The sequence below is a fragment of the Microcebus murinus genome, chromosome 16 (genome assembly GCF_040939455.1).
Source record: "Microcebus murinus isolate Inina chromosome 16, M.murinus_Inina_mat1.0, whole genome shotgun sequence".
In the NCBI taxonomy this organism is placed as follows: Eukaryota; Metazoa; Chordata; class Mammalia; order Primates; family Cheirogaleidae; genus Microcebus; species Microcebus murinus.
The window spans coordinates 52,161,046-52,186,424 of record NC_134119.1 but is presented as its reverse complement, the minus strand read 5'-3'; the positions used below and the strand labels follow the sequence as shown (position 1 = coordinate 52,186,424).

Sequence of the window (25,379 nt, the reverse complement as noted above, 5' to 3'; positions counted from 1 at the left end):
GGAGGGAAGGATGGTGGATGGACAGGTGGGTGTTGCATGGAAGGGAGGGAGGGAGGGAGGGAAGAGAGGGAGGGAGGGATGGTGGATGGACAGGTGGGTGTTGCATGGAAGGGAGGGAGGGAGGGAGGGAGGGAAGGATGGTGGATGGACAGGTGGGTGTTGCATGGAAGGGAGGGAGGGAGGGAGGGAAGAGGGAGGGAAGGATGGTGGATGGACAGGAGGGTGTAGGATGGAAGGGAGGGAGGGAGGGAGGGAAGAGAGGGAGGGAGGGATGGTGGATGGACAGGTGGGTGTTGCATGGAAGGGAGGGAGGGAGGGAGGGAGGGATGGTGGATGGACAGGTGGGTGTTGCATTGAAGGGAGGGAGGGAGGGAGGGAGGGAGGGAGGGAGGGAGGGAGGGAGGGAGGGAGGGAGGGAGGGATGGTGGATGGACAGGTGGGTGTTGCATGGAAGGGAGGGAGGGAGGGAGGGTAGATAGGTGAGTGGGTGGGTGGATGGATGGATAGGTAGATGGATGGATGGATGGGTGGACAGTCATCGAAGGAGTTGAAGGAGGCAGGTGGGAAGTGTCCCTAGAGGGCTGGGAGTGGCCAACCAGAAACAAACCCTGAATACCACAAAGTTCCACTTACTGGTCCATGCATGGATCCATGGGATTGGGCCCTCCCAGAGCTGGGCCCTCTGGCTAGCCAAGGGCAGGACAGGAGAGGAGGTCTGTGCCCTTCTCTTCAGGCCCCGCCTCCTCACCCTCCATGTCCTGTGGCAGGGTAGGACCCCCCTCATCAATGGGCACTCTGCTTGGCCCCACGCACTCAGGTGCCACTGTCCTTTTGCAAACCCCGGTAAGCGAAGTGTGGGGCTCACGTCTCTGCAGGGCCAGAAGCTCTGCTGGCGGGGCAGCTTCTCTTCCCCAGCAGAGGCCGGCCCGGGCACGGCTGCTCAGGGCCTTGGGGCCCTGGCGGAGACACTGGTCGGGGCTAGGTCTTCCTTCCGCCAGCGGCTTCTCACACCTGTCCCCGGGCTGCAGAGGAAGCCCGCGTCTCCGTTCCCGGAGCACCGGAGGTGCTGGAAAGACCAACCATAACCACTGCCGTCTCTGAAGGCAGAAGGGAAGGTCGCAGCCTGAAGACTTGTGCAGACCTGGGTCCGCCCCGCCTTGCGGCTCCCTCCTCACCGCGGGAGTCCGCGCAAATCATGTGACCTCTCAGGGCCTCAGAACGCCCATCTCCGAAATGGAGCCCTGTGCACGCACAACTCGAGAAAGCACATTGGAAAAGTAAAGCGCGCTGCAGGTGCAGGTGAAGCGGATGCTCTCGCTGCCGATGGGCCGGAGATGTAGCTGCGCCTCCTGGTTCCCTTGGCCAGTGGCCCGCAGAGCCCCGCCTCTCGCAGTGGGCAAGAGTGGCTTCCACTTGGTTCTGGGGGTGGTTTGACAAGGGGCCACACGCTGCCACCCGAGGGCCAGGAGTTCAGGGCTCACCTGCAGCCCAGCACCGTGCGCCCTGTGCGAGCAGAGGTGTGCAAGGGCCGGGTGCTCGGAGCCCAAGGGAGGCCGACCCAGCGCAGGGAGGCAGGGACTGCTGGCGGGGGACGTTCCCGGCCCCGGGGCGCCTGCCCACATGCCTACCAGGACGGATCCCCGCCAAACCCAGCGTTCTGCAGCCCTGCCGCCTGCCCACCTGCGCCTCAGACCAGGCTGGAAAGATCCATTCTGCGCGCTGCGAAATGGCGAGCCTGCTGCGGGAGTGGCCTAACTCACAATTTTCAAGGCCTTAAAGGCATCTTGTCATCACGTAACTCTCAAACAGGGCTCTGAAGAATTGGGGACATATGCCCTGCCACTCGCCAGCGCCTCTGCCGTGCTCGCCGGAGAGCAGAGCGCATCGCGTCGTCTCGGGCCGCGGGTGGAGGCGGGCAACGCCAGGCAGAGAGACCGCGTCGGGGAGGCCGGGCCGGCTCCCCCCGCATTTTTACTGTCATCTGTTGCCGTTGTGGAAATTGCCTGGGTGTCGTTCATTCATTCCGGCAAAATTGTGCTGTCAGCTTGGGCTGGGACAGGGGACACAGAGGCAGGGCTGGTGCCCGAGGCGGGCTGGCAGCTTTAGGCGTGGAGCAGGGCCCCTCGTGGATCCAGACCAGGCCACGCTGTGGGCGCCCGATCTGTGGCTGAGCTGCTGTGCAGAACAGGAGGTGAGGACTGCTGTGAGGTGGTGTAGGCACCACTGGGTGTCCCTGGCTCACGCCCAGCGCAAAACCCAAAGGCTCTGGTCAACGATCAGTCCTTTAGGGCATGGCCGGGTTGCTGCAGCCCCTGGGGGTGGGCGGCCAGACGCCGGCACTACCGACACTCCAGAGGGGCAGACTGTGACCGCACAGAACAAATGTGTAATGTCAGGAGCGCCGCGTGCTCTGAGCAAAGCCACCAGGACACTTGGTGGAGAGCTCTGGAGGGGGCAGTTTCAGTGAGAGTGGCCCAGGGCGCCGACCTCAGGGAGCAGACGCTGCGTGGGGGGAGCAGTCTTCCCACGGGGCATCTGGGAGGAGAAGAGCGTGTGCAAAGGCCCCGGGCTGAAACCTGCTCTGAGGCCGCATTTCCTGGGCCACACAACCCTCAGCGCTTAAGTCTTTAGGCCCAGGCAGCGACGCATGAAGTGCTGAGCTGCCAGCCAGGGAAGCCCGTGCGAGCCTTGGTGTCGGGTTTGACTGCAGGTCGCTCACGTAAGCACGACTGAGAGCCCACAATGTAGCTGACCTTTAGCCTCCAGCTCCTCCAGAGGTCAAGCTGATGCCAGGTGGCCCAGGGCCCCACCTAATTTGCACTGTTGGCATAGTATCCAGGTGGCCCAGGGCCTTGGTCAGCAAAGCCACTCTTACCAGGCAGGACATCCCAAGGGTGTTGAGGGCACCTCCTAGGGATGGTCAGGACCAGACCAATGTGCAGGGCGAGGACACTCAGACCTGCTGTGTTAACCTTTCACTGCACATGGGCCAGACGCCTTCTGCTTCTGGGGTGGGGGTGCAGGGAGCAGGGGAGGAGCAGGGAACTGGCACATCCTGGCCGGCACGTATCAGGAGGTTCCCCTTTCTTAACCCCGGAGACAGGAGCCTGGGCCTTCTTGTCGGCTGGCCCTCGTTCCCCGTGGACTGTCCATGCACCGCCACTTGCCACGAGAAGCCAACCCCCAACCCTTTGGGAAGGAGCTTTGGGGGCTTCATGTTGGGGTCCCCTTCTTGGGCTTGGGAGCCAGACTGTGACACGGAGCTTGGCGCACACGGACTAAGGACTTATCGTTGACATGGTTGTTATCACGGCCACCTACGTCACCAACTTCTTTAAGGGTTTCTCTTCAAAGACACTGGGGCACAATGTGCAGGTGACCTCGGGGGCCTTTGCCTTAGCTAGTCAGCTGTCGCCAGCCCAGCGTTTGCTGTGTGTCCGTAACGTTCTGCCACTAACTTCCAACCAACTCTCCCCCGTTTCATGACTCAAACCATTTCTCTGGCCGAAATCGAGATGGGGATTATTTGCATTAATTGTGTCTTATTTCCTAATGAATTTTTATATTTTGTATCAAAATAATCTTAGTGTTTTAAAATAGAATTTCCTTTCAGAGCACTCAGATCTCATCTTCCCATGCCTTGTACATTTTTTTCCTCTTCTTTAAAAACACTCAATGCAGCATTTGGGCTGCTTTTGGCAGAAACGGAATATAGTCAACAGTTACTTGGGAAATCAATTCAGAGTGTCAGATTTTACAGTCTGGGAATTGGCATATGAAAGTGCTATGGCTTTGTTCCAGGACACCCTCAGAATAAATGAGGACCCTTGTTTTTAAAATACTGAGTTTGTAAGAGTTTCTTGGATCTGTACATTTTTTCTAAAGAAAAACAAAAGCTGTACAGGGGCTCAAAGCACCTCCCCGGGGCCCCTGGCCCTGGGGCCCAACCCTAGGAAGTGGTGCGGGGCAAGGAGGCCGGGAGGTGTTAAGCCGACGGAGTGTTCGCAGAGGGCACCGTGGCGACACGCAGAGGACAGCGCGTTTGCAAGTGTGCGGGGGAGCGGGCACTCAGCCGCTGCGGAAAGGATTTTGAAACGTTCAGCCTAAGGGATGCCCCGTCGACACTGCCACGTGCCGGGTGGGGCGTTCCACAGCGCGTGGGAGGCGGGCCCTCGGCGATGAAGTGAGAGCATAGATCTGCGTGTGTCGTCACACGCTGCGTGACATGCACTCGCTGTGGACAAGGCCGGGCGGGAGGGGAGGAGGCCACGCGGGGATGGGCCAGGTGGACGCCGCGTCTCTTCTTGTTGCTGTCGCAGCTGCTTTCTGTCATCCTCACGCCATGGTTTTAAATGATTCCGAGAAGAACCGAGGATGTGTCAGCGTAGGGGGGAGGAAGTTACTGTATGTGGATTGCCAAATTTCCGGAATTTTCCTAAGACAGGTTCTAGGTCACAGGGGTAGATTAACCCGAGGCTTTTCTCCCACGCCCTGTGCCCGGGCTCCGACTCGGCGGCTCACGCCCCTCCTCCACCTGTCCAGCCCGCCCAGCCCTCCCACTCCACTCCTGCGGGAACTTCTGTCCACGCGAGGCGGCTGCGGGGTAGGGAAGCTCTTCAGGTCCGCACTGTTGTGGGGGCTGGGGGTCCAGCTAATTCCAGCTGTTGTTTGTCTTATTCTATTTGGGGGCTTTAGGGTGGCCTGCCATCCGCCCAGACAGGTGGGCTCCCGGGCACAGTGTGGGTTAGTGTGAGCCACACCAGGCAGCAGAGAGAGGTCACTGGCCTGGCGCAGGTGTAGGAGGTGCTCACGGTCCTGCCCGAGCAAACCCAACACGACGGTGTAGCCCCACGCACCCTGCCACGTCCCCATTGCCAGAGACTCGCCTCTGCCTGGCCGGAAATTCACCTCGGACCCTCCAGCCACACATCAAAAGCAATTTCCCCCAATTAACCCTGAGGTCACGGGCTGTGTCCTGGCTCGACCAAGGTTTGCTTCTCGTTGAGCCACACCATGGCACCAAGGGCAGGTGGCCTGTCCCCTGCAGCCTCCCATCCCTGCACCTGCTGTGGCCGCTGGCCCTGGCTTGCAGGCTCTGCCCTCTCCCTGCTGGCTGGCGTGGGGCCGGAGGGTGGCTCCAACACCGCCTTGGTTACTGGCGGTGTGGCCAGTGAGGGCTTGCGGGAGCAGCTGCAGAGCAGGGTACCTGCTGGAGGCTGGGGAGGCCCGCGCCAGGGAGCTCTGCCCATGCCGCATGCCAGGAGAGCGACCAGGGACTGCCAGGGACGCGGCCTCACTCAGCCTGGGTGGCCATAAACGACCTTGACTCTGCCAGCTGGGACAGGAGCCACAGCAAAGGAACCACCTTGAGTCATTTTAACCCCTGCAGAAGCAAAGCCAGCCAGCACCGTGGTGCCCGTCACTCCCCCAGAGTGGAGCCCATAGGAGGCGCACATGTGTGGAACCTGAGTCAGGTAGAGTCCACCTTGTCCTTTCTGACCAGGGACAAGTGACTTCACCTGGTGTGCCTCAGTCTCCTCGTTTGTACAGGAAAAGCCATCGGTTGGGATGGGACTGAGTGAGGCAACCCCACAGGTGTCTGGATGAGAGCCCAGTGAAGCTGTGCCTGTTCTTCGTGGCTGCAGCGATTCCTGCGCGCCCGCTCTGCACGCCTGGTCTGGCGCGCAGCCTGGCACGTAGGTGCTCGGGGGAGGTTTGTTGGAAGCGGCTCTGGCACTGGGTTCACTCGCCCCAGGGTTTCCAACGAGAGAGTCACTGCAAAGGACGGAATCCTCATTATGGAGTAAACAGGCTGTGGGGCCGGGAGCAAGGTGGGCACTGCTTTTGCGTGCGTCTGAGCCCAGGCCCTGCGCCAGTTTCCTCCTCTGAGGTGCTGGTAAAGGCTGCAGGCAGGCCTGGATCAGGCCCAGTGGAAAGACCTGCTGGGGAGCACTGTAGCCCCACACCAGCGGGGAGCACTGTAGCCCCACACCAGCGGGGAGCACTGTAGCCCCACACCAGCGGGGAGCACTGTAGCCCCACACCAGCGGACACGGAACATCCGAGCCACGGCAGGGGCTGAACCCACACCTGGAAGGGCCGTCGGGAGAGATGTTCCTGGCATGGACGCAGGGAGTGGGCACAGGCTCCACGGGGTGCTATGGGGACGCTGCCCCATTGAGGGCGACCCCCGACCCCTCGGCCCCCCTGGACGCTGCCAGGGTTGAGTGTAGGGGCTGAGATGCAGCTAAGGAGGAGCCCTGAGCAGTGGAGAGCTCACAGGGGGCAAGGATGCAGCTCCTGTGTTGGCAGGCTGAGGTCAGTGTCCGGTTGCTGGCAGGTTGGAGAGTGCTGGAGTTGCCCGGGATGTGGCAGGTGGGTGCTGTGCCATGCCAGCCCCTCTGGGGCTGTGGGTTGGGGGCCTGGGCCATGCAGAGAAGGTGGCCTGGAGCCTCTTCCTGGGGTCAACACTGAGTTTTCAGTGTTCCTTGTGCCTCAGTATCCTCATCTGTGAAATGGGAAGGCATACTCCTGGCGAGGGGCTGTGATGTCTTGGCGAGGTGGCTTCCACTCGGTCCTGTGCAGGTGACCAGAGCACAGTGAGCACGACCTGCACGAAATCCTCCCCCCGAGGCCTTTCGCACTGGAGGGTGTCTGCCCTCTGTCCTCTGTCTCTGTCAGATATGTGTTCGGATCCTGCCACCGTTGCTGCCTCCTGTCTGGGTGACGTGCCTGGCACTGTCTCCCCTGCCCCCAATGCCATGTGCCCCTCCAGGGCGGGACTGTATTTCCTTCCTCCCTGTTTGCCCCTCACTGGCCCCACTCCCCATTTCACACTCAGAATCTCAAGCCACGTCCTGGAATTTTCCTGACTTTACTTCCCTGCAGGTGCCCTGTGTCACCTTAATTCCCTTTTCCCTGTGGGTCCTGGAGGGTTTATTAGAATGTCCGGGCAGCGAATCAAACATCCTCTTTGCGGGTTCTGCAAGCCGTTGGGTCCTGAGTGCCCACGTGGCCATGTAATGTCGAGGTCGGCGTCAGTCCTTCCTCCTTGCACGGCCAGACCGCGCCCGGCCGGCCTGGAACACAGCCACGGCTTGGGATGAATTCTGCTGGGAAAACACATCTTCAACACTTGTCTCCACTGAGACCAGGGCTCCAGTCCCTTTGGGCAAGTTCCTTTCCTGCCAGGCCTCAGTTTCCCATACGTGAAGTGGAGGTGTTAGCACCCACCCTGCAGTGTGGTTATGGGTCTATTCAAGGGGCTTTGCAAGGTGTCAAACGCAGAACAGGCGCCGGCACTCAGAATCGCAGTTATTAGGGGACACGAGGCACGTTCGCACACAGCCGCACCTTGGAGCGGAGAGCAGCCCACACCGCAAGCAGCGTGACACCGCGCACAGCGTCAGCCTCTCTCAGGTGGCACGATAGCCCGAGATGGTGCCACCTGCCCACGACTCCGTGCCTGCTTCGTGCTTGTTTTGCACACACCTTTGAGTCCTCAGGACAGGCACACGAGGGCTGTATCATGAACCCTTTTTACAGATAAAGAAACTGAGTCTCAAAGAGGTGTAATCCTTGCCCAAGGCCAGTGCTTGGAGGCGGCCTTCCTGGGAGAGAGCATGGACCTCCCAGGAGGTGCCCGCCCGTCACACCTGCGTGTGGTCCCTGCGTGGGCGGTGGGAGTCGGGGGACAGCAGGGGCCGCTCGCCCTGAGCAGGGCACATCCTGCACACAGGTCCCTTCCAATGGGCTAATTGCAGAGTAGGAAAATGGCGTAATTAAATCATTTTTAAAGTGACTATGTACTAACACTTAGCAATTAAGCAGCCGATTTGCAAATAGCAATTTTCCAACTGCGCTTGCCTTCCATGTTTCTATTTGCCCGTTTTTAGACTCTGGTTTTTTATTTTTAATTTGAATAAATGTAGATTAGAATGATCGCTTTCCAAGTTGCTGGATGCAGTAAAAGCGCTTGGAGATGGTGTGGGTATGAGTGCCGGGCAGGGCACCCGGGGCCGGGCACAGAGGAGGGAGGCGCTCAGTGAGAGGAGCTGTCCTACTTCCCGCCGCCTCCTCCGCTCCTCCCTCCTTCTCCCTCCTCCCTTTCTTCCTACTGGACCTGCCGAGCTCTCATCCAGGATGTTGACACTGTCCCCAGATTCAAGGGAGAACTCTCCCCACAGGGCAGGTTCAGGGGTCACTAGGACAGCTAGGGAAGGTGTGTAGGAATGGGACGCACTGGGTGCTGGCGCTGGTGCTTAGGCGTAATCAAGCCCAATCCCCACATTTTCGATGAGAAACTGTGCCCAGAGAAGGAAACTGGATCACCCGAGGTCACACAGCCTCCAGGTGTGGCACCTGGCCACCTCCAAAGGAGTCTGGCAAGCATTTACTGAGAGCCAGCTGCGCGTGGCTGGTGCTCTTGGGTGACCGTGGTGACGCTGCCGCACTCCACCGGGTGGTCTGGTGGGCTTCGGAGGAGGAGGCGTTGGCTTTGGGGCTGGTCCAAGGCCCTGCGTTGGGCCTGTCCCTGACCGACCAGCTGGGTACTGAGGCTGTTTCCCAGACTTCTCCGCGGCTTAAAACCACTCCCTTTCCCTGCCTGTGTCCGAGGCCCGCTGAGACCGTGCGTCACACAGTGGCGCATGGACCCCAGCTCCTCCAGGCCTGGCACTGAGCCTGACACCCAGCCCATGTTGGGGGAGCCGTCACTAGGGGTCACCTTGGCCTGTCAGGGCTCCACTGCAGCCCGCTTTGCCCCAAAGCCATGCGCCTGGATCCCACTGTGCGCCCCTCCATGGCCCCAGCAAGGGGCCTCCCTCCCTCCTTGGGCCTTCGTGGCTTCCCACCTGCATCAAACTCTTTGGCAGCCCTGCAGACCGGGCTGTGCGTGCCTGCTCCGCTGTGACCCGCTGCCTGTCTCCATTTCTTCACTGAAAAAACGGAAGCGTCCCAGGGCAGGGGGGTGATTCAGACACGAATTAGGCAGGTAAGGTGCTAATTCAGAGTCTCATGTATAAAATAGGTGCTCAATAAACGCAACTGCCTATAGAGGGTTAAAGGCGGTCACCCCCAAATCTACGTCCACTCAGAACCTCAGAGGTGACTTTATTGGATATAGGGTCTTTGCAGATATAATTAGCTAAGGATCAAGACGAAATCATTCTGGGTTTCGGGTGGGCCCCAAATCCGGGGTGCAGACAGAGGCAGAGACCAGTGATGCGGCCACAGCCGAGGAACGCCGGGAGCCACGAGGGGGTGGCAGAGGCAGGAAGGGTGCTCCCCGAGGGTCAGCAGAGGCAGCACGGCTCTGCCCACACCTTGCCTTTGGGCCCTGGCCTCCAGCTCTGTGACAGAGCGAGCACCGGCCTGTAGCATCTGCGGGCAGCCGGGGAGCCTAACCCCCTCCACTCCAGCCCTCGCACTGCCCTGCCTTGGTTTCCCTCTCGGCACTAGCGTGACCTTGTCTGGCCCAGTCTCACTGCTTGCACAGTGCGAGCACACATAGGCTGGTCAACAGGCACGAGCGGGGCTTTTATGGTCTGTCAAGGAAGGAACGTTGGAGTTTAAATAACAGCCAGCTGAGCACAGCTCCCCCGTGGCGCAGCAGCACCCCCTGACCGCGCCGGCCCCCGCACGCCTCCTGCCCGGGCCCTGTGCACGCCGCCACCCCACGCCTGCGGGAATTGGTTCTGTCCCCCGCCCCGCCCCTCACTGCTTTCAGGTTTTCCAACCACAATCCAAGGTCCGAACTCTCTTGGCAGCCTGGCGTGCGGCGAGTGCCGTGGAGATAAGTGCGCTCCCGGGGAGACGAGCCATCCACCTCGGGGAGCAGCCCGGCCTGCCAGAGACCTGGCGTGTTCCAGAGCGGGGTCTCCCGGGCACCCTGCCAGACGGATGGGGCTGGGCCCGGGCAGAGCTGCGCGACATCTTCCAGCTTAGTTTCGGGAATAAACCTCCGAGACGCAGGTGCCGTGGCTGTGCTGACTTGTTCATTTGAGAAGCGGCTGCTCAGAGGGAATGATGGGGTCTGGGACGGACACTCCGCTGCCCGCCGCGCACAGGGTCTGGGACGGACACTCCGCTGCCCGCCGCGCACAGCGTCTGGGACGGACACTCTGCTGCCCGCCGCGCACAGCGTCTGGGCGAGTCTCCCAGGGGCCTGGATGCCCTCAGCCCTCGTGGGAGGGGTCCCGGGAGGTCAGAGAGTCGGGGGCACTTGTGGGTGCCTGCCTGCTGGTGGCGGACGTGTGGCCACGGCCTTTTATACTGGCGGGACCCAGGGATTCCTAACTCCAGCCCTCTGGTGCCTCCAAGGGGGAAACTGAGGCCAAGATCCTGGTTGCTGCCCAGGCAGCTTAGCATATCGGCAGCAGCATGGGGACGCAAGCCCAGGTCCCCTGACCTCAAATTTCACCCGGGGGCTGTCCTGGCGCCCAGCCGGCCTTTGCCATCCCCCAAGCAGCACCGCACCCTCCTTGTGACCCAGCTAGTGTCCCTCCCCACCGCCGCATCAACCTGACGCCGTCGAGCCCCGAGTCACGCGACCCCTCCTGGGCCCCGTCTGTCCTTCCTCTTGCTGCCCACTTGGCCGCCTGCCCCACCAGCAGCCACAGCCGCTCCTAGAACAGCAGCAGGGACGACCTACCCGGCAGCGCGTGCCGCCACCCGGGCACCGTCCAGGCACCTGCCCTACAGCCCCGCAGCCCGCCTGCTGGGACGGTGCTGTCCCAAGGGTCACACGCCCGCCCACTGGTGCCCTGTGCGCACCCTCGGACGCCCTGCTGCCGTGGCACCTCGCGCAGGCTGGCACACCCACTAGGGAAAGAGCTTGAGCCGATAGTGTTTTAAGTGTGTGGTTTAAATGTCCCAGTGTCCACATTAAGGAGAAACAGGTGACGCGGGGACCGTAGACGCATATGCCGAGCGAGCGGAGGCGCTCTGGGCAGGCTCCGCACACAGCACTCTGACCCGTGGCGCTCTGGGCGAGGCAAGCTGTGGGGACAGCGAGGAGACCGGTGCTGGGCAGGGCGGGGACAGACGGATGGACAGGCGGAGCACGGAGGAACTCACGGCGGAGGCACTGCTGTGTGACGCTGCCGTGGAGGACCCGTGTCATCATGCATTTGTCCTAGCCCGCAGAGCGCACAGCGCCAAGGGCGGACTCTGGCAGCTGCAGACGCCGGCGCCAGCGGCTTCCTTGCTTGGGCGGCCGTGCCGCTGCGGTGGCGGAGGCTGCCCGTGTGGGCACGGGTGTGGGCGCGCACTCGCTGCTCAGCTTTGCGGTGAGCCTAAAAGTGACTCCGAAATAAAGCCTATTAATTTAAAAAAAAGAACAGCAAAATTAATTTTAATAGTAGATTTTAATCAGCTCCATAATCCCAAATATTATGTCAACATATAGTCAATATAAAAGTCGTGATGAAATATTTTACGTTTTGTATGCTGTCTGTGAAATTAGTGTGCCTTTTATAGTGGTGGGTGTCTCCATTCGGACAGGTCTGTCTGCCACGTGCCGGCTCTGGGCAGCCTCATGTGGCCAGCAGGTGTGTGAGACGGGGCTGCCCCTGCTTGCTCGGTGGCCCCGGGGACTCGATGTCTCCTTAGTGTCCCGTCTGCTCTCAGGACGTGCCGTGGGCATCGCGGCTCCAGCTCCCTGTCTGCGTGCGCTCGCTCGTGCCCTCCCCTCCCAGCCCGCCAGCCCGTCACCCGTGGGGGGGCGGCGCCTGTCCTGCTCACCGAGGACGGACACCCAGCCCTGTGCGGCGACTGCACGCGGCAGGCTCTCAGCAAGCGCGTCTGTGTGAATGCATTGAACAGGGAAATAGACAGGCTCCCAGGCCTTCGCATAGGGCTGAGCAAGCAGTAGAGGAGTGAGTGGGTGGGTGATCAGTGAATGTCCCCAGCATCTGGCAGGGGTCTGGTCTGGGGTCTCGTGGACACTTGAGGGCGGGGTTGTGTTGTCCTGCAGGGTGAGGGAGTTCCCCAGGCCTGTGTAGCTGGCAGCGGCAGCCCGTGGCTCACACAGACCACCCCTCCCCGTGCCCAGGCCGCACCTGTGGCTGCACCACCTGGAGCGCTGCTCCCAGGGCCGCCGTCACGGAGTGCCACAGCCTGGGCAGCTCAAAGCAAAGGGACTCGCCTCTCGCGCGGGTCTGGAGGCCACGTGTCCAAGACTGGCTCCATCCAGAGCTCAGAGGGAGACAGTTCCTGGCCCCTCTCTTGGTGGCTGGCAGCTGCTGCGGCTGTGTCGCTGCGGCCTCTGCCTCCCTCCTCACGAGGCCCTCTCCCTGTGTGTTGTGACCCTGTTTCCAAGTAAGGCCACACTGGCAGGGTGCAGGCCTCCGGGCCAGGGTGCAGGTTCCAAGTGGACGCGTGTCTGGGACCCTGCTCAGCCCGCACAGCCTCCCTCCTGCCTTTCAGGCTCTGCCCAAACGCCACCTTGCCCGAGGGGCCTTCCTGCTGCTCCCACTGTCCTCCCCCACACCGTCCAGTCCCCTCCTGGCCGTCGCTGTGTGGCTGCTGTCACAGCTGTGCTGCTTCATCGCCTGTCTGCCCCCCAAGCCACGGCCTGGCCGGAGCAGGCCCTGCACACGGCTCCCTGCCGCAGGACACACAGCAGGAGCCTTGAGTGAGCAGGCGTGAGCAGGCGTGAGCAGGCGTGAACAGGCGTGAGCAGGCGTGAGCAGGTGTGAGCAGGCATGAGCAGGCGTGAACAGGCGTGAGCAGGCGTGAGCAGTTGTGAGCAGGCGTGAGCAGGTGTGAGCAGGCGTGAGCAGGTGTGAGCAGGCCGCACTGCAGGAGCCTTGAGTGAGCAGGTGTGAGCAGGCTACAAGGCCCAGGGGACCAGGGACGTGCGGGGCTGCGGGCAGGACCAGGGAAGGGGCGTTGCGAGGCCGCGGAGGAGGAGTGGAGGCAGGTCCGGTGGAGATGGCCCCGCTGTGTGGGCGGGGATGGCCATGGCAGGTCTACACACAGCCATTCGTTCCTACGGGACTCCAGACTCTCCCAGGCCAGATCGATCCTCTGCTAATGGCCTCTCTCCCTCCTCCCAAAGAAAATCAATTCTCTGAGGATTTGAGAGTAAGTGCCACCTAATTACGCCTCCATTGGGCTGCATTCCCTCCAGCCCGCTCTTCCCTGGGGTCCTGGGGGTCAGAGGGCTGCCGGCTGCTCATGGTCCTGGCCGAGGAGGAACACAGTGTCTGGGGACTTGTGGCCCCCCAGGCCCAGAGATGATGAACAGCCCGTTTTCCTGGAGCCTCAGTTTTACTTGCAGATTTAGGGAGGAAAGGTCTTCATGTAGAAGCCACCAGGACGACTATGGAAGGGAACCCAAAAGCCCCATGGGCGTGGTGCTTTTGTGCCAAAGTCCCAGGGCCACACACTGGGCAGGGGTGAGAAGTACTCACCTCTCAGTCACCCCTGTAGCAAGGCGGTGCAGGCCAGGCTCCGGGCCAGGGTGCTGGGGGCTGAGGCAGGGCCCTAGAGCTGTGGGGTCCAGCCCAACCTCTCGCCCACTCTGGGGCGCTCCCCAAACGGCCCCCAGCTCAGCGTCCCCCCAGCCCGCCCCATAAGTCTCAGCAGCGGTTAAACATAGACAGGCCCAGGGGGCACACTGTACACAGCAGGCACTCAATAGCTGTGCGTCTGTCCCTGTTCCTTTCCTTCCTTGGGTCTGTCTTGGGGCTCCGCGTGTGACAGATGGGTGAGGTGGGAATGCTTCCCCGGGGATCTGGCCGCACAGCTGGGCATGTTCCGGCATCCTAGCACATTTTAATGGGTCCGATAAGAGGCATTGGTTTTAGGTCCCTGGGACCTCAATCTCCAGTGTAGAATTAATTCCATGTCCTACTGTGTCCATGGCTTCTAAACCACAGATGTGACATTGCTTTGGTGGCTTCTCTCCCTCTCATTGCCGCTGGGCTGGGTGAGCCTGCAGAGGGTCGCACCTGCGCCCCTCCCGGCGGCAGGCGGGCCCTGCCCAGGCGGTGCTGGGTTGGCCCTGGTCTCCCGGTGTGTGCCTGGCATGCTGCTGCTCCCAGGCCAGCTCAGTGCTCTGGCACCGGCCTGCTGTCCCCTACCGTCCTGTGCTGGAGGTGGCGGCCGGGGCGGAGGGTGGGGCTTGCTGGAGGGCTTGGGGTGCAGAGAATGGAAGAGGCAGCAGTGGGCACCACGATGTCAGCACAGCTGGGGAACATTCTGGTGGCAAACAGGGTGCCGACGGGCATCGGACGGGCCGTTGTTCAAATCCCGAGTCGGTCGCTTACTAGCCGAGTGATTCCGGGCAGGAAACTGTGCCCTCTGAGCCTCGTCCCGGTCGTCTGTGAGGGTGACCCAGGCATGCTGGCACCCAGCGGGCAGTGAGGGGGTGGCTGGCAGGGTGGCTGGAGAGAGGGCAGGACCTGACTGTGAATCCCAGCTCCGGACCTCAGCACAAGTCTGTGTTCCCGAGGGAGCCCTGCCTCCTGGCCTGCCCTGTAGGGACACGCTGCTCCGGGGGAGGTGCCCAGGGCCACGCTCAGGGCACCCGGCGCTCTGCCTGGCCCGCTGGCACAGGGCGGGCACGGGTACCGTGTGGCTCGATCAGTGCCGCACCTGGAGGTCACGTAGCTGACGGCTGTCCCCTGTTCCTCCAGGTCCTCGGATTTCGGGACGTCCTACACCAAGCTCACCCTCCAGCCCGGCGTCACCACCGTCATCGACAACTTCTACATCTGCCCAACCAACAAGAGAAAGGTAGGTGCATGCGGGACGCAGGCGGCGCCGCTCCGGCTCCAGCCCCAGCCCCACAGGGCCCTGCCTGCAGAGCCGGGAGGTGCTGCCCCGCCCGGCTGGGCTCCTGCTTTGGGACCGTGGCCCAGCGTGTGGGGGCTGGCCCCACTCTTGAGGCCCCTCCCAGTGCCACCACACATGGCTGACGACCACGGTTCTCTGACAGCCAGGCCAGGCCGCGGAGGAGGGCGCTGCGCACTTGCCTGGGGCAGAGAGCGAGAACCGGCTCTTTCTGGCTCGGGTCAACACTGCCCTTCGTTTATTTGGTCTGACGTGGCTTTGACTGTCCTCTGGTCTAAGTGGTGTCCCTGACTTTGCTTTCTGGCTGTGGGAGACACCATCTTGCTTTCCAAAGCAGGTGGCTGTGCTGTGCGTTTTCTTCTCCTCGACTGGGGCAGTGGGAGCTCCTGGCAGAGCTGGGATGCAGAGGTTGGAGGGCGCCGCGGGGGAGGGGTGCCACGGGGGAGGGGTGCCGCGGGGGAGGGGTGCCGCGGGGGAGGGCTGCGGTGCCCGTCTGAAGGGCGAGTAGGGCAGAGGTGGGGCCGGGTTGGTCCTGGCCAGCCCTGCTTCCCCAGAACCCACCTGGGGACTCACAGGCCCGCCTCCCTCCACCCCACAACCACCCTGGGAACCAGGCAGACAGCAGGGCAGGGGAGACGAGGCTTGCCTGCTGGGGAGTGGCAGGGGGCTGGGCCGGGACGAGGGGCTGCCTCGGGGTGAACCCTGGCTTCTCCGCCCGGGCCTGCGTCTGGCCCCACAGCACACTGGCTCTGCAGCCTCAGGCTCTGAGCCCTCCTTGTCAGCCAAGCGGGGGTAACAGCGTCCACACTGTCGTGTCTGCGGAATTAGCGAGATGCAACTTGCCAGTCGCGCCCGTGAGCAGCCCTCATCCTTGGTGAGAGGCACGGAGGTCTCCTCGCCGCCCCTGAGACTCGGGTCGGGCTGGTTCCAGGGGACCAAGCGTCACCGTGTGGCCGGCCAGCTGTGTCTGGAGCGAAGCTCTGACGGGCGGCTGTGCCGGCATGGGCAGCGCCCTGGCCCGCAGAGCAGCGCTGCCTGCGCCAGCACGGCTGCCCGCACCTCGGTGCTGAGAGCACGGATCAGTCATCGGTGACGGTGATGGGAGCGTGGCAGCAGTTTGCTACCCGACTGACAAGGTGGCACGTGTGGCTACAGTGCTGCTGGTAGCCCGTGCTTCCGCCGCTGAGAATGAAGCGCCTGCCCCTGTCTGCAGACGTGTGGGCGGGCCGCGTGCTGAGCGGGGCTGGGGCAGAGGTCAGGAGGCCGGGAGCGTGTGGACTCAGCGGCTTGGGAGCAGAGGGCCCGAGCCCCGGGCTGCGTCCCCACTGTGTGTCCGCTGGTGGTACGACCGTGGGCAGGTTCCTCTATCGCTCTGTGCCTCTGTTTGCGTGGCTGTGAAGCAGGGCCTTGGTAGTGGAATGAGGGTGACCTGGGTACATTTGCGTGCAGCACGTGGCATAAAGCTGGCACACAGGTTGGTAGCGGTCTCGCAGTCGGTAGGAGCTTGCCTTGATTTGGTTTTAAAAGGATTTAGGGGCAGGAGAGCCACGGTCGTGGTTCCGGAGAGAATTAACTTGGGGCCATGTCAGGCAAGGAATCGGGGGAGCCGGTTAAGGCAGAGAGGACGACTGGCGGCTCAGGGCTGGTCTTCTCCCGCTGGAAGGGTGCGAGACTCAGCAGGGTCCTGGGACTCAGCAGCCTGTGTGGTCTGCAGGGCGAAGCCACGTGTGAGTCCTCTCCACTCTCGGCCATGCACAGAGCACTTGGAACTCAGGAAGCACAGACGCACTGGGCTGCGCTGGGGCTGGGCTGGGACCCTTCTGGGAAAGAGATTTCAATGTAATTTAGAGCAAAACTGGCCTTCCGTCATGGCACTAATTTACCCACTTGTCATCGTTTGTTGGTCCCTTCAGTCATCCCTGGTGATGACTCACGGTGTGCCAGGCCCTGGGCCAGTGGCTGAGGTCCAACACAGTCAGCCACATGGGCGGGGGGGGGGGCCTGCCCTGGGGCGCCACCCCATCACCCAGAGCAGACAGTGGAGGCTCAGGGAGGCTCGGAGATTCGCCCAAGGCACCCAACTGGTAGAGAGGAGAAAGCAGTCGTGATGCATCGTGCTTGGCCTTGCACAAGGATTCAGACCCAGGTCTGCCAGCCCGGAGCCCCTCTGCCATGCTCTGGCGCACCAGGAACCCTGCACCAGAGCTCTAGGGGCACGGTGGCCCCAGGGCTGTGCAGCCCAGCCCACTCTCGCAGTTAGAAATCGCAACTCCTTACCCTACACCCACCCAACCTGGCGGGGGCTAAGCTGTGCACTTGTCGGCAGATCCCATTACCTCTCCAGGACTCAGTTTCCCCATACCTCAGAGGAGGAAGTGAAGAAGGTTCTCCAGAGCCCCTCCCAGCTCCGACATCCTGGCCCCTCCTGGTCTCCTTCCAGGGTGATCCCGTGGGAAGGGCAGCAGCGGGAATGAGGCACCTGCGGGTAGATCCTCCTCGTGGCTGCGGCCACCGCTGTGCATCACGAGGGTGAGAGGGCGGGCGGACACGGCCTCCAGGCCCTCCCAACACTGCACCGGCCGTGCGGCCATGCGGGTGAGGCCCTGGTACGCGCCAGGCTGTGTGCTCGGTGCTGGAGAGAGAACCTATGTGTCCAGTCTCGTAGGCAACAGGTGCAGATCAAGTACCTGCCAGGTCCCAAGTCCCATGCCGGGCACCTTGGAGCAGAAGTGAACCTTCTAGAACCTCAGAGGGCCTCATAGGGACCTGAGAAACTGAACCTCCCCTGCTGTGCGTTTGTGGGGAGAATAGAAAAGGGCTGACGTCGGGTTTGACCCTGGTGACTCTGATCTGGGGAAAGACAGGGCCCTCCGTTTCTGTTTGCAGGGCGCCACGCTGTGTGTCGGTGACAGACGGCTTTGCAGGAAGGTGTAAATGCTGTTAAGCGTCCGCTCAGCAACGGTTACGGGCTGAGCAGCACTTACAGCTTCTCAGAGACCACTTTGCAGCCTGTCTCACAAATGAACTCTCTTTTATTTTTATCTGCCTGCAGTATAATCAGAACTTCCTGCTGCGATGGCGGGCAGGGCATTCTGCCGTTGTCTAGGCACGACCTGGGCCCCAGGGGCCCAGGCAACCCCAGGCACCCCTGGCTCCGCACCGCCTGCAATTCCCACCTTGGATTTGGGCTGACGGCGCCTTTCCTTATGCCTTGGCCTCAAGACCCTTTGGCCCGGGGACCGTGTGGAGGCACAGCCCCGAGGAGCTGGCCTGGGCATGGAAGTACTCTCAAGTGTCATGTCTCACATTAAAAGTTTATGTGAGTTTTCATCTTACTGCATTAGATGTCAGTGTTGGTTTGAATACTAAAAGCACACACACACACTTTCACCCCCAAAATGTTGATGTCAAACTGATGTCCCAGGAGAGTGCCGCGTCCCAGGGCCCTGCCCGCCCACCACTGTGGGCCCTCCGGGGCGGGCGAGTCCCAGTGGAGCGGCAGGGCATGGGGCCCAGAGCCCCTCACTCACGAGACTCGCGAGGGCCCGCCACGCGCGAGCACTCGGGAGGGAGAAGGAATCGCCAAAATCTTGCCCTGAGACTCTCACAGTGCTGCAGAGAGCACGGAGGCTGCCCGCGGAGGCGGCGGGAGCAGGGTAGAGCACGCGCCATGATCGAAGCCTCAGGTGCGGTGCCAGGACCTCCGAGGCCGTGTCTCTCACCCCTCGGGGCAAGCGGGCCTGTGCCGTTTCACAGGCGCAAGGCCGGGGCGTGCCGCCACCCCAGGGCCCGCAGTCCGTGGGCAGGTGGAACCCTGGGGTCCTGCTTGGGTGCAGGGCGTGTAGCGTGTTGACGTGGTGTCGTGGCCACACTAAAGAAAAATGTGGACAGAAACAACACGAGGAGCAGGAGTCAGCCACTTTGCATCCAGGGTTCCAGCTTGGATGCCCACTCGTGGCAGGCAGCAAAGTGGGGTCACCAAGCGGCACACTCTGAGTGCTGTGGCCCCCGGCCATGTGCAGGACCCCCTCTTCTGTAACGAGCCTGAGAACATTGTTCCCGGCAGAGTTCCAAGGCCAGGGGAGCTGGAGGGAAGTAGTCGCACGCCTGCTTCAGCCAGGGCGAAGGGGCACCACAGCCCCTCCTCCTAGCCCTCGGCAGGCTCCGAGCGTCCCCACAAGGCCCCTGCCGTCCCCAGGCCTCCCGGGTGATCTAGCACAGGGTACGGCCGGGCCCCGGAGGTCTGTTCCTGTGAGGGGCGGGAGCCCCTTCCTGGTGGGAAGAGAAGCCAGACTGGGGGCCCGGGGAGGGCCGGAGCCAGAGCCGGGCCCAGGGGGCCGAACCTCCCAGTGAGCGGTACTCCCCGCTCCCCTGATGGCCGGGCATGGCTCCCGCGCAGGAGGAAAATGGCTCAGTTGGGCCCACCGGCGTCTCAGGAGTAGAGTGCGTGCCTTGAAACTCCAGCCTACTGCATGGAAAGCCGGCCCTCGTAGAGTCACCAGGTCACCGCGAGGGAAGGAGGAAGGACAGACGCCCGCTGCTCGGAAGGCCAGTGTCCCGGGCTCCCGCCTCGAGAGCCCTGAACGGCGAGCGGAAAGCGAAGCAAAGCACGAGGGCCACCTGGAGTCCCAGGGCCTCGCGCACGTGCTCAGCTCCAGGCCTCTTCCGGAGAGCTCCACGGCCCCACCTGTGCCCGGCACCGAGCTCGCTGGCTCTCTACCTGTGTCTGTGTGTCGGGCGGACCTGAGCGTGACAGGGAGCTGGCCGAGGGCACAGGCGGCATCCCCCAAGGCTGCGGCTGGGGCCTCCACATTGGAGACCAGAAACAGAGGCTGGTGGAGGCTCAGTGACCGACCCAAGGTCCCAGGCCAGCAAGGGGCTGGGGGAGTGGGTGGGATTCGGACCCACACCTGTCTGCCCCCCACGCCCCGCGTCGGCAGACACTTCTCTTACCCCACGCACCCGGGAAGGCCTGGTGTTTCCGGGCACCTGCCTGCCCCCCTGTGATGCAGGAATTAAAGCTTCAGTGGAAACCGGAATGCACCTCTGTCTTCCCAGCTCAGGCTGCTAGAACAGCACACTCCGAGCCGGTGTCTGGAACCACGCACGAGTATTTCTGACAGTTCTGGAGGCTGCACGTCCACGAGCAGGTGCGGGCTCAGGTGCTGGTCCGGGCTCTTTGGGTTCTCAGGCGGCCGCCTTCCCTCGTGTCCTCACGCGCAGGGGACCCTCGCGCTCGCTGGGCTGCCCTCTGAGGGCGCCGCTCCCTTGATGAGGGCTCCGCGCCATGTCTGGCTCTCCCCGAAGGCCCCGGCTCCAAACGCCTCACGTTGGGATTCGGGGCTTCGCCTGCGACTCGGGCAGACGCGGCCTTCAGTCCACCGCAGGCTTCGTGGCCAGACCACCGTCCTCTGTCACGGAGGCGTGTGCTCGCGCTGCAGGGGCCCAGACACTCGGGGAAGCCGCCTGGGGCGCCCGTCAGCGCCAAGACTCAAACTCGGCGACGCCTCCCTCCGCACCCCGCCCTCTCCCCTCCCTGGCGCCCACACGCCAGGCCGCGGGCCCCTCCTCCCTGCCCATCTGCGGCTGTCGGCATCGCACGTGGTCTCCGTCTGGGTGTGGCAGCCCCGGCCAGCTCAGCGCGGTAGACGGTTGTTCCCTTGTGCCCAAGAGCACCCGAGCGGGCTCTCACATGCGGGGTGGCCACCGCCGTGGCACGAGTCAGCTGCTCTGCCCTGTGCAGCGGGGCTGGGCAAGGCTTGTGGGGCCACTGCCTGCTGGGTGGGGACGCTGGCGGGACCGCCAAGGCCCAAGCCTCCTTTCCCACGGTGTGGCCGCTCGGCTCCCTGCAGAGCAAGAAGCCACCCGGCTCTGAGGGAACTTCCTCCATAAGCTGGGTAAGCCGTGTTTGCTGTAGCCTGGATTTATCCCTCTTCCTTCCGAACACGTGCATTTAGAAAATAGAGGTGAATCGTGTTTTTATCCCGTGTGCTGTAGAAAGCTTGGAGGATCATTACCTGGTAAAAATAGCTTACATTTGAAAGTGACTTCTGCAGTGGGGCCTGCCCAGACTGAGGGAGGCTCTCGCCAGGCCAAAGGGATTTCCAGCCTCTGATGCCTTATTTTTGGCATCAGCACCTGTTTTCTGGCTGAAGACATCACTCCAAGGCACAATATCCACTCATGCCCAGTCTCTTAAAACCGGTCTTCTCCAGGCCTTTGCCCCAGGGAGGAGCCACAGCCACACGGGGACACAGGGCAGCTGTCTGGGGTGGCCCAGCACTGGCCCCACGCCTCACGCCTCCACGGCCCTGCGAGTCTGCCTGCTCCACGCAGGCGCCTTTCCGTCTCCTCGGCACCCACCCACACTGCCTGACTCGGGGCCTCCCCACGGTCACCCTGGCCCTCCCTAACCTGCTTCCCTCCATGTTCTGACCCAGCTGGGACCACCCGTGCCCCACCACACACTTGGAGCCTTTTGCCAGCCTTCGGGGGCTCTTATTGTGACCCCAGGCTGCCTGCCCTGGCTACCACCCTCCACCCCTTCTCAGCACCCACAGAGGGTGGGGAGAGGCCGCTCCCTTGCAGGGCTCCCGTGCTCCTCCCACTCCACCCCATTCTCCATGGTCATGCTTATCCCATAGCTCTTGGTTCACATTGCACCCCCTCGGGGCACCTTCCTAGGCCCACCCTCCTCCCCCCAAGCCCCAGATCAGCTCAGGACTCCATCATAGGGTCTTTCTGCTCTTCCTTGCCCACGCAGACCAGTCTGCAGTAACACGGGGGTGTGTCTGTCTGCGCTCAGAGTCTGCCCTCCTCACTGTGGGCAGCCTGTGCCCTGGGACGCACCTCCAGGCAGGAGCTCTGTCTCTGCGGCTTTCTGTCCAGCCAGCCTGGCACTGTGCCTGGAATGTCGTCTTGAACAAATGCATGTATAGATGGATGTATACAAGAGCCGCTTGCTGAAAAAGCAATCGCTGAAGAAACTTAGCCAAACAGGAGATACCCTACACGCCTGAAATGTTTGCTTTAGGCCTACATCTGCGGATCTGCTTTGGACAGTTATTAGGTTGGTGCAAAAGTAATTGCAGTTTTGGACTGAATTTTAAATCATCATAACAAGGCTCAAACACATCTTTATTAATCAAAATAAGAACCATCACAGTCAACACATTTTTGCCAACAAGGAATAAGTTTGTTTATTCCTATAGTGTAAAAATTCATGCTTCAGCATTCATTGAACTCTTGGGAAACATTTTCTGTATCCCGCTGGTTTTGGAAGCAAAAAGTTGTCCAGATGCTTGAAAAAGTGGTAGTTGGTTGGCGAGAGATCAGGCGAATATAGCAGATGAGGGAAAACTGGTATCCCAACTCGTTCAACTTTTGAAGCGTTGGTTGTGCGACACGCAGTCGGGTGTTGTCACGGAGAAGGCTGGGCCCTTTCTGGTGACCGATGCCGGCTGCAGGTGTCGCGGTTTGCGGCGCATCATCGATTTGCTGAGCAGACTTCTCAGATGCAATGGTTTCACAGGGATTCAGAAAGCCGTAGTGGGTCAGACCCGCAGCAGACCAGCAAATGGTGACCATGACCTTTTTTAGTGCAAGTTTGGCTTTGGGAAGTGCTTTGGAGCTGCTTCTCTGTCCAACCACTGAGCTGGTCATTGCCGGTTGTCATATAAAATCTACTTTTCATTGCACGTGGATCAAGAAATGGTTTGCTGTTGTTGCTTACAAGAAGAGAAGATAACACTTCAAAACAATAATTTTTAAAATTTTAATCAGCTCATGAGGCACCCACTTAGCGAGCTTTTTTTACCTTTCCAATTTGTTTCAAATGCCGAATGACCATAGAATGATTGACGTTGATTCTTTGGCAACTTCTCATGTAGTTGTAAGAGGATCGGCTTCCATGATTGCTCTCAGTTGGTCATTGTCAACTTCCCATGGCCGACCCCTGCACTCCTCATCTTCAAGTCTCCTTTGCAAAACTTCATGAACCCCCACTGCACTGCACGTTCCTTAGCAGTTCCTGGGCCAAATGCGTTGTTGATGTTGCCAGTTTTCTCTGCTGCTTTACGACCCATTTTGAACCTGAATAACAAAATCTCTCAAATTTACTTTTTGCCTAACATCATTTCTGTAGTCTAAAAGAAATATAAAATAAACAACAAGTAATAAGTCATTAGCAAAAAAATAAAATAAAATAAAGCCAGAAATGCACATTAAAATGATGTATAACACAACCACATTTAAGAATGCATTCCAATATCAAACGGCAATGTCAACAATGCTAAAACCACAGTTAGTTTCGCACCACCCTAACAGCTCACTCCCTGCCAGCCCAGGCGCACGCCCCAGAGCGAAGGCTGGCGGCAGCAGCGAGAGCAGCTCGGCCGCACACCCACCGGCCTGCACAGGGAAGCCCGCCCACCGGTGCCGCCACTGGCATTCTTCTAATGCTGCTGTTAGAAAACACATTCCTTATTTTAGGATATTTTTAAATCTCAAACTCCCTCTTCCTGCTTCTTTCAACCCAGCAGCAGGTGTGTAGCTTTGTCGCTTGAAAGCAAGCCCTCTAGCCCAGCTTCCAGCCAGCCTGCTTCCCCACGGAGGTGCCCAACCCTGACCGGTCCACATGCCACGCTTAGTAGGGGTGTGGGGGGGCGCTGGGGCACTGGGGCGGGAGGTGGGCTCCCAAGCCAGAAGACCCTGAGCCCAGGCCAGAGCCTGAAGCAGGGACAGAGCCACCAGTCACTGTCACCTAAGGGCTGGCCTCCTTCCCCTGTATCTGCCGGCCGTGGGGTGAGCTTTGAGCTCTTCCTGGTGCGTACTCATCGCGTCTCTCCCAAATGAGTTCCAACCCCTTGGGGTCACATCTTACCCTCTTTACCCCCAGGGCCCACTGAGGGTGACCTCAGGATGGCACTGGGTGACTTGCTGGAAGGAAACCCACCAGTTCCTGGTGCCAGAGAGTCCGTGAGAGCTGGCCCTGGACGGCGGGATCGGCTGGGGCAGAGGGAGGGGAACGCCAGCATTTGCTCCCACAGGCTGGAACAAGTGGGACGCTGCCAGCACAGGAATCGCCGGGGGATGAGCCGAGCAGGCCCGGCTGGAGGCGATCGGAAATTGTAGCTCCTTTTCACACCCGCCGGGACACGCGTGTTTTTGTTTCTTGTGTGCGTGTGTGTGTATTTCAGGCAGCTGAGGCTGAAAGCGTTTTGCCGCTGTCCACAGTCGCCTCCCTTGCGGTGAACCACCTTAGACTGCTGGGGGAGCTCGTCTCCCTGGGCTTCCAGAAGCGAGGATGCCCAGTGGGGATTTGGGGGCCTGGCTTCTGGGCCTGTCCCCTCCTGGTCCTGCTAGGGGATGTCTGCAAAGGACAGCACTTCTCTGGTCTCAGGTCCTGCGTCTGCAGAAGGAAATGAAGGCCTCCAAGGACTCCACGGCCCTTGGCACTTCTGCTCTATGCAGCGGTGATTAAAGTGCTGTTGGTGGCAGCCAAGCGTGTTTGGTGGCAACCCGCAGAAACCAAGACAGGCCAGCAGCAGCAGGAAGATGCAGGTAGAACTAAGGCAAGAAGGTGGCTAGGGAACCTGGCCGGCAAAGGACAGGAAGCAGGAAGGTGCCAGGGTCTTGCAGCTACACAGCTGGGCCGGCAAAGAACCCCAGTGACCTCCCACCCTGTGTCTCTGGTGGGGCATGAATTGCCCCTTCTGAAGGCAGGAGCCTTAGTGGATTGTTCCAACGGGACCGTCCGCCATGGGGGTGGCTAATCTCCAGGAGGAAAATGGGATGGTTTCCCCAAATAAAGGGAGCGCATGTGCTCAGGGTCCACATGTCCATCACCACATGGCGGGACACAAGGCGCCCGAGTCTCTGAGCCGTGTCCAACGTTCTACCCTGCTCGGCTGGCGTGTCCGTCTTTGCTTCCCCCCAGGGCTGAGCACCGCTGCTCTGTCGTTCATGGGGGTCTGCTTTTGCTTAGACCATTGCGTTTCAAGGCTGGGCTCATTTATGGACTAAGAAGCACAGCGACTGCGGGTGACTTGGCCTGGTTTTTCCTGCTTAGGATTTGTGCAGGGAAGGCCACTTTGCTCCTAGAAGTTTCTCTCAACCCGTTGACTGGTTGTAGCTTGCATGGCAAAATATGCAGGAGCTATTTTTTTAAATGTGATTGAAATTCTTAAGGGAAAATAACTGATATTGCTGGTGTGGCCCTCTCAGCCCATGCGTCCCCCTTCCCACCCTAAAGAAAAGGATTGCTTTTCCAAATGTGACCTTGGGCCAGACTCCACGGGGCCACCCTTCCAGCGGGGTTGGGCCAGCGTTTCCCACATCCCTGCTCTGACTCGGCCAGGCCCCTTTGTCTGCCACGGAAACAGGGGCCAGCAGCGGGTCCTGCCAGCAAGGAACTTGAAGCCCAGGGGAAAACAGACAAGGAAATGGGTGGTCCTTACGCCAGTTGGTCACAAACACTGGCCGGACGGCAGCTGAGGGCTGCGTCCTGCAAAGAGACCTTGACCCAGCCTGGAACAGAGGAGGCGACCCCTGAGCCCAAGCCACCGTCCCAGAGAGCAGCA

At 61.0% G+C, this 25,379-nt stretch overlaps 1 protein-coding gene across 2 annotated transcripts in view; it reads left to right on the top strand.

The window, feature by feature from the left end:
- The window catches only part of SORCS2 (sortilin related VPS10 domain containing receptor 2), a 516,842-nt gene that overhangs the window by 311,131 nt on the left and 180,332 nt on the right, over window positions 1–25,379 (top strand). For both annotated transcript variants that reach the window (XM_075992934.1, XM_020282017.2), the window contains exon 3: window positions 14,643–14,742. In XM_075992934.1, the coding sequence (XP_075849049.1) occupies window positions 14,643–14,742 (100 nt within the window). The remainder of the gene's footprint in view (window positions 1–14,642; window positions 14,743–25,379) is intronic.